Raw genomic sequence first — 13,129 nt, forward strand, 5'->3', positions numbered from 1 at the left:
ATTCACAGATATTACACATTTTCTATCCTTATATAAGCCTTGAGCCTTCAGAACAATGGTGAACAACTCACTAGGAATAAATATCCTCAACTGTGGACCTTGGGGTTACACATCATTTTCAGTATCTGTGGTGCTATAGAATGCTATCAGGGACTGTGGATATCCTTCAGGAGAGGATCAGAGACTGAGGCTTTGCTACTGATGTGGTGACTGAAGACATGCTAAAGGACACAGTCAAGGGACTAGTAACTATTGTAGATCACTGTCATTGCAGTCCTTTTAAAAACCGTGATCCTACTCCCTCTACTGACTGCTGGGATCTGAGGGCCACACAAGTATAGAGGACCATAGACTAGGCAGAAGGGCTTGAGATAGCCATATCTACACTGGGCTATCAAAAAGGTTAAAAAAAAATATTGTATTTCCAGCCAAAACATGGGAAGTAAATAAGCAAGAGATCAAATTATGCTCTTTCTGATACTATTAGCTTCTATATAATTAATTCCTTTTAATATTTTCCTAGCGTGCTGCCCTGGAAACCGCCATTAATGAGGCTGAGGAACGTGGTGAGGCTACTGTCAAAAATGCCAAACATAATCTAGCTGAGCTGGAGGCTGCCCTGCAGAAGGCCAAGCAGGACATGGCTCGCCAACTGAAAGAATACCAAGAATTGATGAATGTCAAACTGGCTTTGGATATTGAGATTGCCACATATAAGAAGATGCTGGAGGGAGAGGAGCACAGGTGATTTTGATATTGATGTCACCTAAATCTGTAACTAAAGTTTAGTAAAAAATGTTGTTGGGGATACAACACTAAGGACATAACTTGCCTCTAATGAAGCATCTCCCATGTCCTGCTGGCTGCGATTTACTGTTGAAATCCTCCACTGACTCCTGATACTCCCCACTAGGGATGAGCCGAACACCCCCCGGTTCGGTTCGCAGCAGAACTTTCGAACGGACCCCAAATTCGTACGAACGTTAGAACCCCATTGAAGTCTATGGGACTCGAACGTTCGAAATTAAAAGTGCTAATTTTAACGGCTAATATGCAAGATACTGTCCTAAAAAGGGTTTGGGGACCTGGCTCCTGCCCCAGGGGACATGGGTCAATGCCTAAAATGTTTTTAAAAATGGCCGTTTTGGCGGGAGCACTGATTTTAATGACGATTAAAGTGAAAAAAAAGTGCAATATTCCTTTAAATATGGTGCCTGGGGGGTGTCTGTTGGATGCCTGTGAAGTGCCACGTGTTTCCCGTGTTTAGAACAGTCCCTGCACAAAATGACATTAAACGGAAATATCACCATTTAAAACTGCTTGCGGTTTTAATGTTATATCTGGTTTCTGCAATATGGTTGAAAATCATTGAGAAAAATGGCATGGGTAGCCCTCCCTGCCCATTACCAGCCTATTTGGGTCTTGTACGCATATTAAGGGGAACCCTGTACCCATATTTAAAAAAAGGAAATGCGTGTGGCCCCCAGGCCCTATATACTCAGAACAGCAGTATACAGGCGGTGCAAACAAGACAGGGACTGTGTAGGTTTTTTTGTGTTAAGTTGAATCAGTAATTTTCAACTGGTACATTTTTAAAGTGTAGCTCCAGTCAAAAAAAAATTTTTTAAGCTTTTTGGAAAACATAGGGAAGGGTTATCACCCCTGTATAATTTGTTTTGTCGTCCATCTTTTTTCATCTCACTTTCTGTTGTCTCCTTCCGTTTGCAAGTAGGAGATGTTTGTAAGTTGGATGTTTGAAAGTAGGGGCCTGCCCTATATGCTCTGCAGAAATGGCGGAACAAGGTGTTGGTTTTGCCACAACATTGTAAGCCCTCAAAGTGACTCTTGGTGGGTGCTGGAGCGCCCTGCTGTGAACGATTATATCAAGAATTGTAATTACATGCCATTGTTGAACAGTGGTAGAAAAATTGACCTTTGGTGGTTGTGGTGCTGGTGCCACAACACTATAAATCCTCACCGTTACTCTGGGTGGGCACAGGAAGGGGCCCTCCTGTGAAATATTATATCAAGAATTGTAATTACATGTCCCTGTTAAACAGGGGCAGAAAAATTGGGCCTTAGGCACTGGTGCTGGTGCCACCACACTGCAACCTCTGCCATATACTCTAGTTTTATTGCAGGAATTAGCCCTGCTGCAAAGCATTGCATCAAAAATTGTAATTAAACGCCCCTGTTAAACAGGGGCAGAAAAATTAGGCCTTAGGCACTGGTGCCACCACACTGCAACCTCTGCCATATACTCTAGTTTTATTGCAGGAATTAGCCCTGCTGCAAAGCATTGCATCAAAAATTGTAATTAAACGCCCCTGTTAAACAGGGGCAGAAAAATTGGGCCTTAGGCACTGGTGCTGGTGCCACCACACTGCAACCTCTGCCATATACTCTAGTTGTATTGCAGGAATTAGCCCTGCTGCAAAGCATTGCATCAAAAATTGTAATTAAACGCCCCTGTTAAACAGGGGCAGAAAAATTGGGCCTTAGGCACTGGTGCTGGTGCCACCACACTGCAACCTCTCCCATATACTCTTGTTTGATTGCAGGAATTAGCCCTGCTGCAAAGCATTGCATCAAAAATTGTACTTAAACACCCCTGTTAAACAGGGGCAGAAAAATTGGGCCTTAGGCATCACCCAGAACCAGAAATGTTCTTCCAACATATCAGCGGAGGAGGAAGAGGATAGACAATCAACATAACAGGACAGTCACTCAGCATCAGCATAGGCAGTCTTGAAGGGATGTGATATTTCAAAACAAATTATTCTGTTACATCAGCTTCAGGTGCTTGGTAGCTGTGGGTGATCCAAGACTGATTCATCTTGATGAAGGTCAGTCGATCAACTGATTCGGTGGACAGGCGCACCCTGTGATCGGTAACAAAGCCACCAGCAGCACTGAAGGTGCGTTCCGAAAGAACGCTGGATGCAGGACAGGCCAGTAGCTCAATTGCATACTGTGCAAGCTCTGGCCAGTGATCCATCCTCAAGACCCAGTAAGCCAGAGGATTTTCGGTGGGAAAGGTGTCCAAGTCTGACCTTGCCCCTGGGTATTCCTGCACCATGTAAATCAGACGCTGGCGATGGGTGCTGGAACCGATCATACCTTGGGGCTGCGGACTAAAAAATTGTCTGAAAGCATCAGTCAGACGGCCACCTTCTCCACCGCTCCTTCTGACCGATGCCTCAGCAACACGTTGTCCAGGACCAGGAGTTTGTAACCTCCCAGTCTCTGGGAACGCGTTGCACAGACTTTTCTGCAAGGCCTCCCGGAGATGTCTCATCCTCTGCTCCCTCTGCGATGGCAAGATAAGGTCGGCAACCTTACTCTTGTACCGTGGATCAAGGAGAGTGGCCAGCCAGTAATGGTCCCTCTCCTTGATCCAAAGAATACGAGGATCCTTCCGCAGGCTTTGCAGGATCAGGGAGGCCATGCAGCGTAGGTTAGCTGAGGCATTCGGTCCGGAGTCCTCTGGGTCACTAAGGGCAACATGATCCGCAGCTACCTCCTCCCAGCCACGTACAAGTCCACGTGTTTCTTGGGACTGTAAATCATCCCTACAAGACTGCTGCTGCTGCTGATGCTGATGCTGAGTGCCAGCCTCCACCTCCATGCTGACACAATCATCCTCCTCCTCCTCTTCCTCCTCCTCATCCTCTTCTTGTGTGATGGGTGGCACAGCAGGAACACTGTCTGGATAAAGGGGGCCTTGAGAGGCAAGGAAGTCCTCCTCTTCCTGCCTCTGTTCTGCCTCAAGTGCCCTGTCCATTATTCCACGCAGCGTATGCTCCAAGAGGTGGACAAGAGGTACAGTGTCACTGATGCATGCACTGTCACTGCTCACCATCCTTGTGGCCTCCTCAAATGGTGACAGGACAGTGCATGCATCCCTGATCATGCCCCACTGGCGTGGTGAGAAAAAACCGAGCTCCCCTGACCCTGTCCTGGTGCCGTAGTCGCACAGGTACTCATTGATGGCCCTCTGCTGCATGTGCAGCCGCTGCAGCATGGCCAATGTTGAGTTCCATCTGGTGGGCATGTCACATATAAGGCGGTTCTTGGGCAGGTTCAACTCCTTTTGGAGCTCAGCCAGCCGAGCACAGGCATTAAATGATCGGCGGAAATGCACACAGACTTTCCTGGCCTGCTTCAGGACATCCTGTAAGCCGGGGTACCTGCCCAAGAACCGCTGCACCACCAGGTTAAGGACGTGAGCTACACAGGGCACATGGGTCAGTTGTCCCTGTGGGAGGGCAGAGAGGAGGTTGGTGCCATTGTCGCAAACCACCATTCCTGGCTTAAGCTGGCATGGCATCAACCACCTCTCGGCCTGCCCCTGCAGAGCTGACAAAACATCCGCCCCAGTGTGGCTCCTGTCCCCCAAACAAACCAGCGCAAGCACGGCATGGCATCGTTTTGCCTGCGTACTTGCATAGCCCCTGGAACGCCTACGGAGCACTGCTGGTTCTGAGGACAGAGCACTGGAAGAGGCCATGGAGGAAGAAGAAGAGGAGGGGGTGGAGAAGAGAGGTGTGTCACAACCAATAGTAGCATTTTGGAGGCGTGGTGGCGGAACAACCTCCAACACTACTGCACCTTGTCCTGCATCCTTCCCAGCTGCCAGAAGAGTGACCCAATGGGCCGTGAAAGACAGGTAACGTCCCTGTCCATGCCTGCTGGACCATGAGTCAGCGGTAATATGCACCTTACCGCTGACCGCCCTGTCCAGCGAGGCAAGGACATTGCCTTCCACATGCCGGTAGAGAGCCGGAATCGCCTTCCGTGAGAAAAAGTGGCGTTTGGGGACCTGCCACTGAGGAACCGCACATTGTACTAACTCACGGAAGGGGGCCGAGTCTACCAACTGAAAAGGCAGCAGTTGAAGTGCTAGCAATTTAGCCAAGCTAGCATTCAACCGCTGGGCATGTGGATGGCTGGGAGTGAACTTCTTTCGCCGGTCCAGCAGCTGGGGCAGGGACATTTGCCTGCTATAATCGGACGTGGGTGTACCACTAGCAGAGTTCCCGGAAGCACTTGGCTGTGACACACCTAATTCTACACCTTCATTCCTCTCAGAGCAGGTTTCAGAGAGGACTGAAGGTCTAGTGGGGTTGGAGATGCCAGCTGATGAGGAGCAAGGAGAGGTCCGCTTTGTTCTTTGGTGTGGGTCTTTGAGGTACGCTTGCCAACGAGCTGCATGGCAGGTCAACATATGTCTGGTCAAGCATGTGGTGCCCAAGCGGCTGATGTTTTGGCTACGCGAGATACGCTTGAGACATATGTTCCAAATAGCAGTGATGCGATCTGATGCACTCGTCTCAAAAAAGGCCCACACCAAAGAACTTTTAGAATAACGCGCAGAGGCAGCGCCCTGCACAGGCGGAGCTCTGCGGTGTGATTCAGTCGGTGTGCTGCCCCTAAGCTGGCCCCCGGAGGGCATCCTGCCTCGTTGGACATGTGCCTCGTCCTCCTCCTCCTCTCTCCTTCCAGGCACCCACGTGGAGTCAGTGCCCTCATCATCCCCTCCCTCTTCATCGCTGTAGCAAACCTGGCAGTATGCTGCAGCTTGTGGAACATGACTGCCAGATTGTTGTCCTTCTTGAGCATCCTCTCTCTCTGCGCTCACGCTACTGCCTTCCTCTAGCTGAGTGTCATCATCAGAGCCCACAAAACACTGGGCATCCTCCTGGAGCATGTACCCAACACTGTGCTCAAAGAGTTCAGGAGACTCCTCAGGAGGACGTGGTGGGTCTAGGGAAGGAGTCACTGATGATGACATTGAGAGGAGGGAAGACGATGCGTTGGCAGCTGCTTTGCTAGTACCCTGAGACTGGGTGAGAGAGGATGAGGAGGATGAAGAGGGCTTGGTCATCCACTCTACCAAGTCGTTGGCATGTTGCGGTTCAACATGTCCAGCTGCCGAAAAGAAGGACAAGCGCGTCCCATGGCCACGTGCTGATGACAATGCACTGCGTCCACGACCAGCACTGTTGTCTCTAGACACAGAGCCTGCTTGCCCTCTTTTATCGGCTCGCGCCTGTCTGCATCTCCTTGCTGGCCTTCCAGACATGGTAATGGCCTGAAGGGAGTTGGGTAAAAAAGCAGTTGGGTAGTGTATATTGTGCTAGAGGCACACAACACCCACTAACTCCTGCAGATGCCTTTATTATAGAACACCAGAGATAAAGGGGTATATACAGATGTATACTGTGCTGTGCTGGAAGCACACACAACTTCCAATAACTCCTGCAGATGGCAAGTGGGCTCAAATAGAGAACAGCTATGTAGGTGGATATAGCGGTATGTACTGGGTACAGAGCACGCAGACAGCACGCACTATCTCCTAACACTACTGACTGCAAGCTCTATTATAAAAGATAGATCACTAGCTATATAGGTGAGGTGAACATAGCGGTGTATACTGCGGTCAGGGCACGCAGACAATAACCACTACACAACAGCAAGATCGAAAATCGGCCGAAAACGATCGGTGTGTACTGTGATGAAGGTACACAGAACACCCACTGCTTCAGACGCCAACACACTACACAAGGCCGCCGCGCTGGCGGCCTTATATAGTGTGGGGCGTGCACTACACAGCCTGAGCTATGATTGGCCACAGGCATCCTGCCTGTGGCCAATCATGGCTCTCCTCGCTGCTGGCGCTGCGATTGGCCAAGCATGCGGGGTCACAGTGCATGCTTGGCCAATCATGAGCCAGCAATGCACTGCGCCATCGCAGTGCATTGTGGGCCGTGAGCGCCACACGAATTTGGTGCGAACGGACCAAAATGTTCGGACTTCGCCGAACGGACGAACAGCCGATGTTCGAGTCGAACGTATGTTCGACTCGAACACGAAGCTCATCCCTACTCCCCACAGTGGTGATCTTCCAGCTCTTTGGGGTGTTAAGATTATCGGGAGTAACTGTAATCATTGCATTAAGTGGGGAGGCATGCTATCATTCATCTACCCCTCCTTTTTATCTTATTGCTGTTAGTGGAATAACTTACATTCCACCATATAGTACAAAATATATGAAGCGCAGGCAGGCTAACATGTACAGACCTATCCAGTATTATCAGTAGTGATGGACGAACTTCCGACGGGACGTTTCGCGAAAGCGAAATGCGAACGGACCCAAACGTTCGCGAAACCGAACGTTCGCCGCGGGCCCCATTGACTTCAATGGGAGGCGAACTTTGCAAACCTTCATGTCGAATTTGCGGCCACGTGGTAATTATTAGGGGGTAAAACGTAGTCCCACCATCTGGACAATGACATAATACATGTATGAGGTGAATTTGGGATCGATAACTACAAGCATTTTTATTTTATTTGGGAAATTGTTCTAACAATTCAGGACTATGGAGCTAATGAAGGCAATGGAGGAGAGGGAAGGTCAGGGACCAGGGTAGGCAAAGAAGAGGGTGCAGGAGATGATCACCAGCAGCGTGACATACCGGAATGACACATGCACCGTGATAGAGGCATCTGACAGCAGCACCGTAATACAGAGCACTGACAGCAGCACCGTGACATACAGCGCTGACAGCAGCACCGTGACATACAGCGCTGACAGCAGCACCGTGACATACAGCGCTGACAGCAGCACCGTGACATACAGCGCTGACAGCAGCACCGTGACATACAGCGCTGACAGCAGCACCGTGACATACAGCGCTGACAGCAGCACCGTGACATACAGCGCTGACAGCAGCACCGTGACATACAGCGCTGACAGCAGCACCGTGACATACAGCGCTGACAGCAGCACCGTGACATACAGCGCTGACAGCAGCACCGTGACATACAGCACTGACAGCAGCACCGTAAGCAGCCCCAGGAGGAAGTCAGCACAGCACAGGGATGGTGTGATCCCCTCATAATAAGAACCCCCAGGAGGAAGTCAGCACAGCACAGGGATAGTGTGATCCCTTCATAATAAGAACCCCCAGGAGGAAGTCAGCACAGCACAGGGATATCATAAGCAGCCCCAGTAGAAATATGACACCGCTCAACCTCTTCAAAGAGGAGGGTAGGGGCATATAGTACGGTGTGCTTTTTTGGGTCAAGGAAGTGAGCCAAATGAATTAAGAAGGTCTGTGTGCTTGATTAAAAAAATAGTTTATAGACATATACATGGTCTACTGGTCACATGTGTTGAATTCCTCCGAGATCCATGCCTCATTCATTTTTAGAAATGTGAGGTAGTTAACACTGTGGTGAGCTAGGCGAGTACGCTTATCGGTCACAATCCCCCCTGCTGCGCTGAACGTCCTTTCGGACAGGACACTGGATGAGGGGCAAGCCAACAGTTCGATTGCAAATTGGGCAAGCTCTGGCCAGAGGTCAAGCCTGCCCACCCAGTAGTCTAGGGGTTCATCACTCCTCAGAGCGTCCACATCGGCCGTTAACCCAATGTAGTCGGACACCTGACGGTCTAGGCGTTCCCTGATGCTGGATCCGGATGACACCTGTCGATGGGTCGGCTGAAAGAATGACCTCATATCCGAAGTCACCAACACATCTTCAAACCGGCCTCTTCTTGCAGGCGCTGTTGGATTGGTACCCGCAAATCCTTCTCTGGGAGTGGGAATTGCTCCTCTGCCAGCGCACGCAAAAGCAGAATGCAGCATTTCTCGAAGCAAGGCCTGGAAGTGCTGCATTCTGACAGCCCTCTGCGACGGCGGTAACATTTCCGCCATTTTGTGTTTGTACCGGGGGTCTAAGTACGTTGCCACCCAGTACTGGTCCTTGACCCTCATGCTTTTTATACGGGGGTCCCTATTAAAACACTGGAGCATGAAGGCCCCCATTTGCACTAAAGTGGAAGCGGTGTGGTGGCCTGGCTCCTGCTCATCATCCAGGATAATGTCGTCCTCTTCATTCTCCTCTCCCCATCCTCGCACAACAGGGATCCCAGAAAGGTTTAAAGCATGCTCTTCTTGCTCCTGCTCATCCGCCCCGGCACCATCCTCCTCTGACTCCTCATCAGACTCCTGTTGTTGACTTGTCTCAGATAGAGTAGCCCCCCCTGGGAATTCATCCAGCATTGCGACTTCCTCATCTTCCCGCTCCTGCTCCTCCACAGCCTGATCAATGACACGACGCAATGCACGCTCCAGAAAGAAGGCATAAGGTACCATGTCACTGATGGCGCCATGGCTGCGACTGACCAGTTTGGTGATCTCCTCAAATGGCCGCAGAAGTCTGCATGTGTCGCGCATGAGCAGCCACTGGCGCGGTGAAAAAAAACCCAGCTCCCCAGAACCGTTTCTTTCGCAGAGTTCATACAGGTAGACGTTAACTGCACGTTTCTGCTGGAGCAGCCTATCAAGCATATAGAAGGTTGAGTTCCATCGCGTCGGGCAATCGCAAATAAGACGTCTGACCGGCAGATGGTGTCGCCGCTGAATGTCAGCAAGGCGAGCCATGGCCGTGTAAGATCTTCTGAAATGGGCCGAGATTTTCCTTGCCTGCCGCAAGATGTCCTGGACCCCAGGGTATTTGACAAGGAATCGCTGCACGACCAAGTTTAAGACGTGTGCCATGCACGGCACGTGCGTGATTTTGCCCTGTTTCAATGCGCTAAGCAGATTGGCACCGTTGTCACACACCACTTTACCAACTGTCAAATTGAGCGGTGTTAGCCACTCATCTGCCTGTGAACGCAAAGCTGAAAGGAGTGCCGGGCCAGTGTGGCTCTTTGCTTCCAGGCACAACAGACGCAGCACGGCATGGCAACGTCTCACCTGGCATGTGGAATAGGTTCTGGGGAGCTTGGGCGGTGCAGTGGAAGAGACGCTAGCAGCGGAAAAGGAGGAGGCAGCTGAGGAGGAGAGGGAGGAGGATGGAGTAGGAGGAGGAGAAGAAGAGTCAGGCCTGCATGCAATCCGTGGCGGTAAAACCAAATCTACACGGGTGCCACGGGTTACATGCTTGACGGCCGTCAGAAGGTTCACCCAGTGGGCAGTAAAACTGATATACCTTCCCTGCCCGTGTTTGCTAGACCACGTGTCTGTGGTCAGATGTATCTTGGCACCGACACTGTGTGCCAGAGATACATTCACTTGCCGCTGAACATGGCCATATAGCTCTGGGATGCCCTTCTCTGAGAAATACTTCCTTCCTGGGACCTTCCATTGTGGTGTTCCAATGGCCACAAATTTGCGAAAGGCCTCCGAGTCCACCAGTTTATATGGCAGTAGTTGGCGGGCTATGAGTTCTGACAAGCCAGCCGCCAACCGTTGGGCAAGAGGGTTATCCGGCGTCATCATTTTTTTACGCTCAAACATTAGGCCCACGGAAGCCTGCCTTTTTGCAGAAAAATGTGAGCTTGGCGTGATGGAAGGTGGAGTGGAGGACAATTGTGAGGAGAGAGGAGAAGGAGAAGTAGAAGACGAGGCTGGACGGTGAGAGCCTGCAGTGTGGCTTTGTGTGTTCCGTTGCTCCCACTGGGCTCGGTGATGGCTGCTCATGTGCCTTCTTAAGGCGGTCGTCCCTAGGTGAGTATTGGGCTTACCGCGACTAACGCGTTGACTGCAAAGATTGCAGATGGCAACGCTATTGTCAGCAGCGGACACGTTAAAAAAAGCCCACACTGCGGAGCCATGTGCCGGTGTCCTGGGAGCGCCAGATGTGACCGTACATGGTCGATGACTCGCTCCTGATACATTTGCAGTCTGCTTTGTCCCTGCTGTGCAATGTAAGTCATTGCTGCTTCTCCTCCCTATCTGCTGGTCCATATCTCCCTCTGAACTCCCCTCCTCTTCCTCTCTTGTGGGCACCCACGTGACATCACTAGACACGTCATCATCAACGTCACCTTCCCCACCGCTATAAGTAGAGATCTCGGAGTAGGCAGCAACACCGGGGACCAACCTCCTCCTTGGGCTGATCTGGGTACTGGCGTCAGACTGCTGAGTAGCGCTTGTTGCTACCTCCTCTTCCTGATCCAATACCAAGAGTGGCTGCGCATCAGAAATGTCCTCTTGATATGGATCGGAAAATAATTCCAGTGACTCAAGCGGAAGGTATGTGGTGGTGGTGGTGGTGGTCGTGTTGTTGGTGGTAGTGTCTTTGGGGGTGCACATAGCAGAGAGTGAAGAAGAGGGTGCAGATCGAGAGGATGAGGAGGGTGCAGAAGAGTAAGGCTGAGCGAGCCACTCAACCAAGTCTGGTGCATCCTTTAAAGTAATTGAACGCACCTTCTGCAACTTCCCACTTTGGCTCAAGCCTGTTGCTCCTGCCCTACCCCTACCACCCCTGCGGAAGGGCCTGCCTCTTCCTCTGCCTGTCATTTTTTAAATGACCCTGTGACAAAACTCTTAGTCCCTATACCGATGAAGGACTGCTGCAGTATAGGGCAGCGGTCAGCAGTGGTGCACGTCAACCCTATCTATTGTGGACCGATAGCGGTCCTTACAGAACAGCAGACTGTACCGCACTCAAGCCTATGTACCGTAGCACCCTATACCAAGTTACCAGTCCTTATAAGAACTTTTGTGGACCAAGCAGGTTGTGTATTAGTGTTTAGCAGACTGTACGTCAGTCCCTATACCGCTGAAGGACTGCTGCAGTATAGGGCAGCGGTCAGCAGTGGTGCACGTCAACCCTATCTATTGTGGACCGATAGCGGTCCTTACAGAACAGCAGACTGTACCGCACTCAAGCCTATGTACCGTAGCACCCTATACCAAGTTACCAGTCCTTATAAGAACTTTTGTGGACCAAGCAGGTTGTGTATTAGTGTTTAGCAGACTGTACGTCAGTCCCTATACCGCTGAAGGACTGCTGCAGTATAGGGCAGCGGTCAGCAGTGGTGCACGTCAACCCTATCTATTGTGGACCGATAGCGGTCCTTACAGAACAGCAGACTGTACCGCACTCAAGCCTATGTACCGTAGCACCCTATACCAAGTTACCAGTCCTTATAAGAACTTTTGTGGAACAAGCAGGTTGTGTGTTAGTGATTAGCAGACTGTACGTCAGTCCCTATACCGCTGAAGGACTGCTGCAGTATAGGTGAGCGGTCAGCAGTGGTGCACGTCAACCCTATCTATTGTGGACCGATAGCGGTCCTTACAGAACAGCAGACTGTACCGCACTCAAGCCTATGTACCGTAGCACCCTATACCAAGTTACCAGTCCTTATAAGAACTTTTGTGGACCAAGCAGGTTGTGTATTAGTGTTTAGCAGACTGTACGTCAGTCCCTATACCGCTGAAGGACTGCTGCAGTATAGGGCAGCGGTCAGCAGTGGTGCACGTCAACCCTATCTATTGTGGACCGATAGCGGTCCTTACAGAACAGCAGACTGTACCGCACTCAAGCCTATGTACCGTAGCACCCTATACCAAGTTACCAGTCCTTATAAGAACTTTTGTGGAACAAGCAGGTTGTGTGTTAGTGATTAGCAGACTGTACGTCAGTCCCTATACCGCTGAAGGACTGCTGCAGTATAGGTGAGCGGTCAGCAGTGGTGCACGTCAACCCTATCTATTGTGGACCGATAGCGGTCCTTACAGAACAGCAGACTGTACCGCACTCAAGCCTATGTACCGTAGCACCCTATACCAAGTTACCAGTCCTTATAAGAACTTTTGTGGACCAAGCAGGTTGTGTATTAGTGTTTAGCAGACTGTACGTCAGTCCCTATACCGCTGAAGGACTGCTGCAGTATAGGGCAGCGGTCAGCAGTGGTGCACGTCAACCCTATCTATTGTGGACCGATAGCGGTCCTTACAGAACAGCAGACTGTACCGCACTCAAGCCTATGTACCGTAGCACCCTATACCAAGTTACCAGTCCTTATAAGAACTTTTGTGGAACAAGCAGGTTGTGTGTTAGTGATTAGCAGACTGTACGTCAGTCCCTATACCGCTGAAGGACTGCTGCAGTATAGGGCAGCGGTCAGCAGTGGTGCACGTCAACCCTATCTATTGTGGACCGATAGCGGTCCTTACAGAACAGCAGACTGTACCGCACTCAAGCCTATGTACCGTAGCACCCTATACCAAGTTACCAGTCCTTATAAGAACTTTTGTGGAACAAGTGAGTTGTGAATGTTTAGCAGACTGCAGCAGAAGGGCAGCAGTCAAGTATAATATCC

At 50.6% G+C, this 13,129-nt stretch overlaps 1 protein-coding gene across 1 annotated transcript in view; it reads left to right on the forward strand.

Annotated features, from left to right (window-relative positions):
• Window positions 1-218: 218 nt before the first annotated feature.
• Window positions 219-13,129, forward strand: part of LOC143984188 (keratin, type II cytoskeletal cochleal-like) — a 66,883-nt gene continuing 53,972 nt past the window's right edge. Inside the window, exons 1-2 of the mRNA XM_077484481.1 lie at window positions 219-245; window positions 524-744. Coding sequence (XP_077340607.1) covers window positions 219-245; window positions 524-744 — 248 coding nt within the window. The remainder of the gene's footprint in view (window positions 246-523; window positions 745-13,129) is intronic.

The sequence above is a fragment of the Lithobates pipiens genome, unplaced genomic scaffold (genome assembly GCF_037356315.1).
Source record: "Lithobates pipiens isolate NorthernLeopardFrog02 unplaced genomic scaffold, aLitPip1_a1.2 Scaffold_16, whole genome shotgun sequence".
Taxonomy (NCBI): domain Eukaryota; kingdom Metazoa; phylum Chordata; class Amphibia; order Anura; family Ranidae; genus Lithobates; species Lithobates pipiens.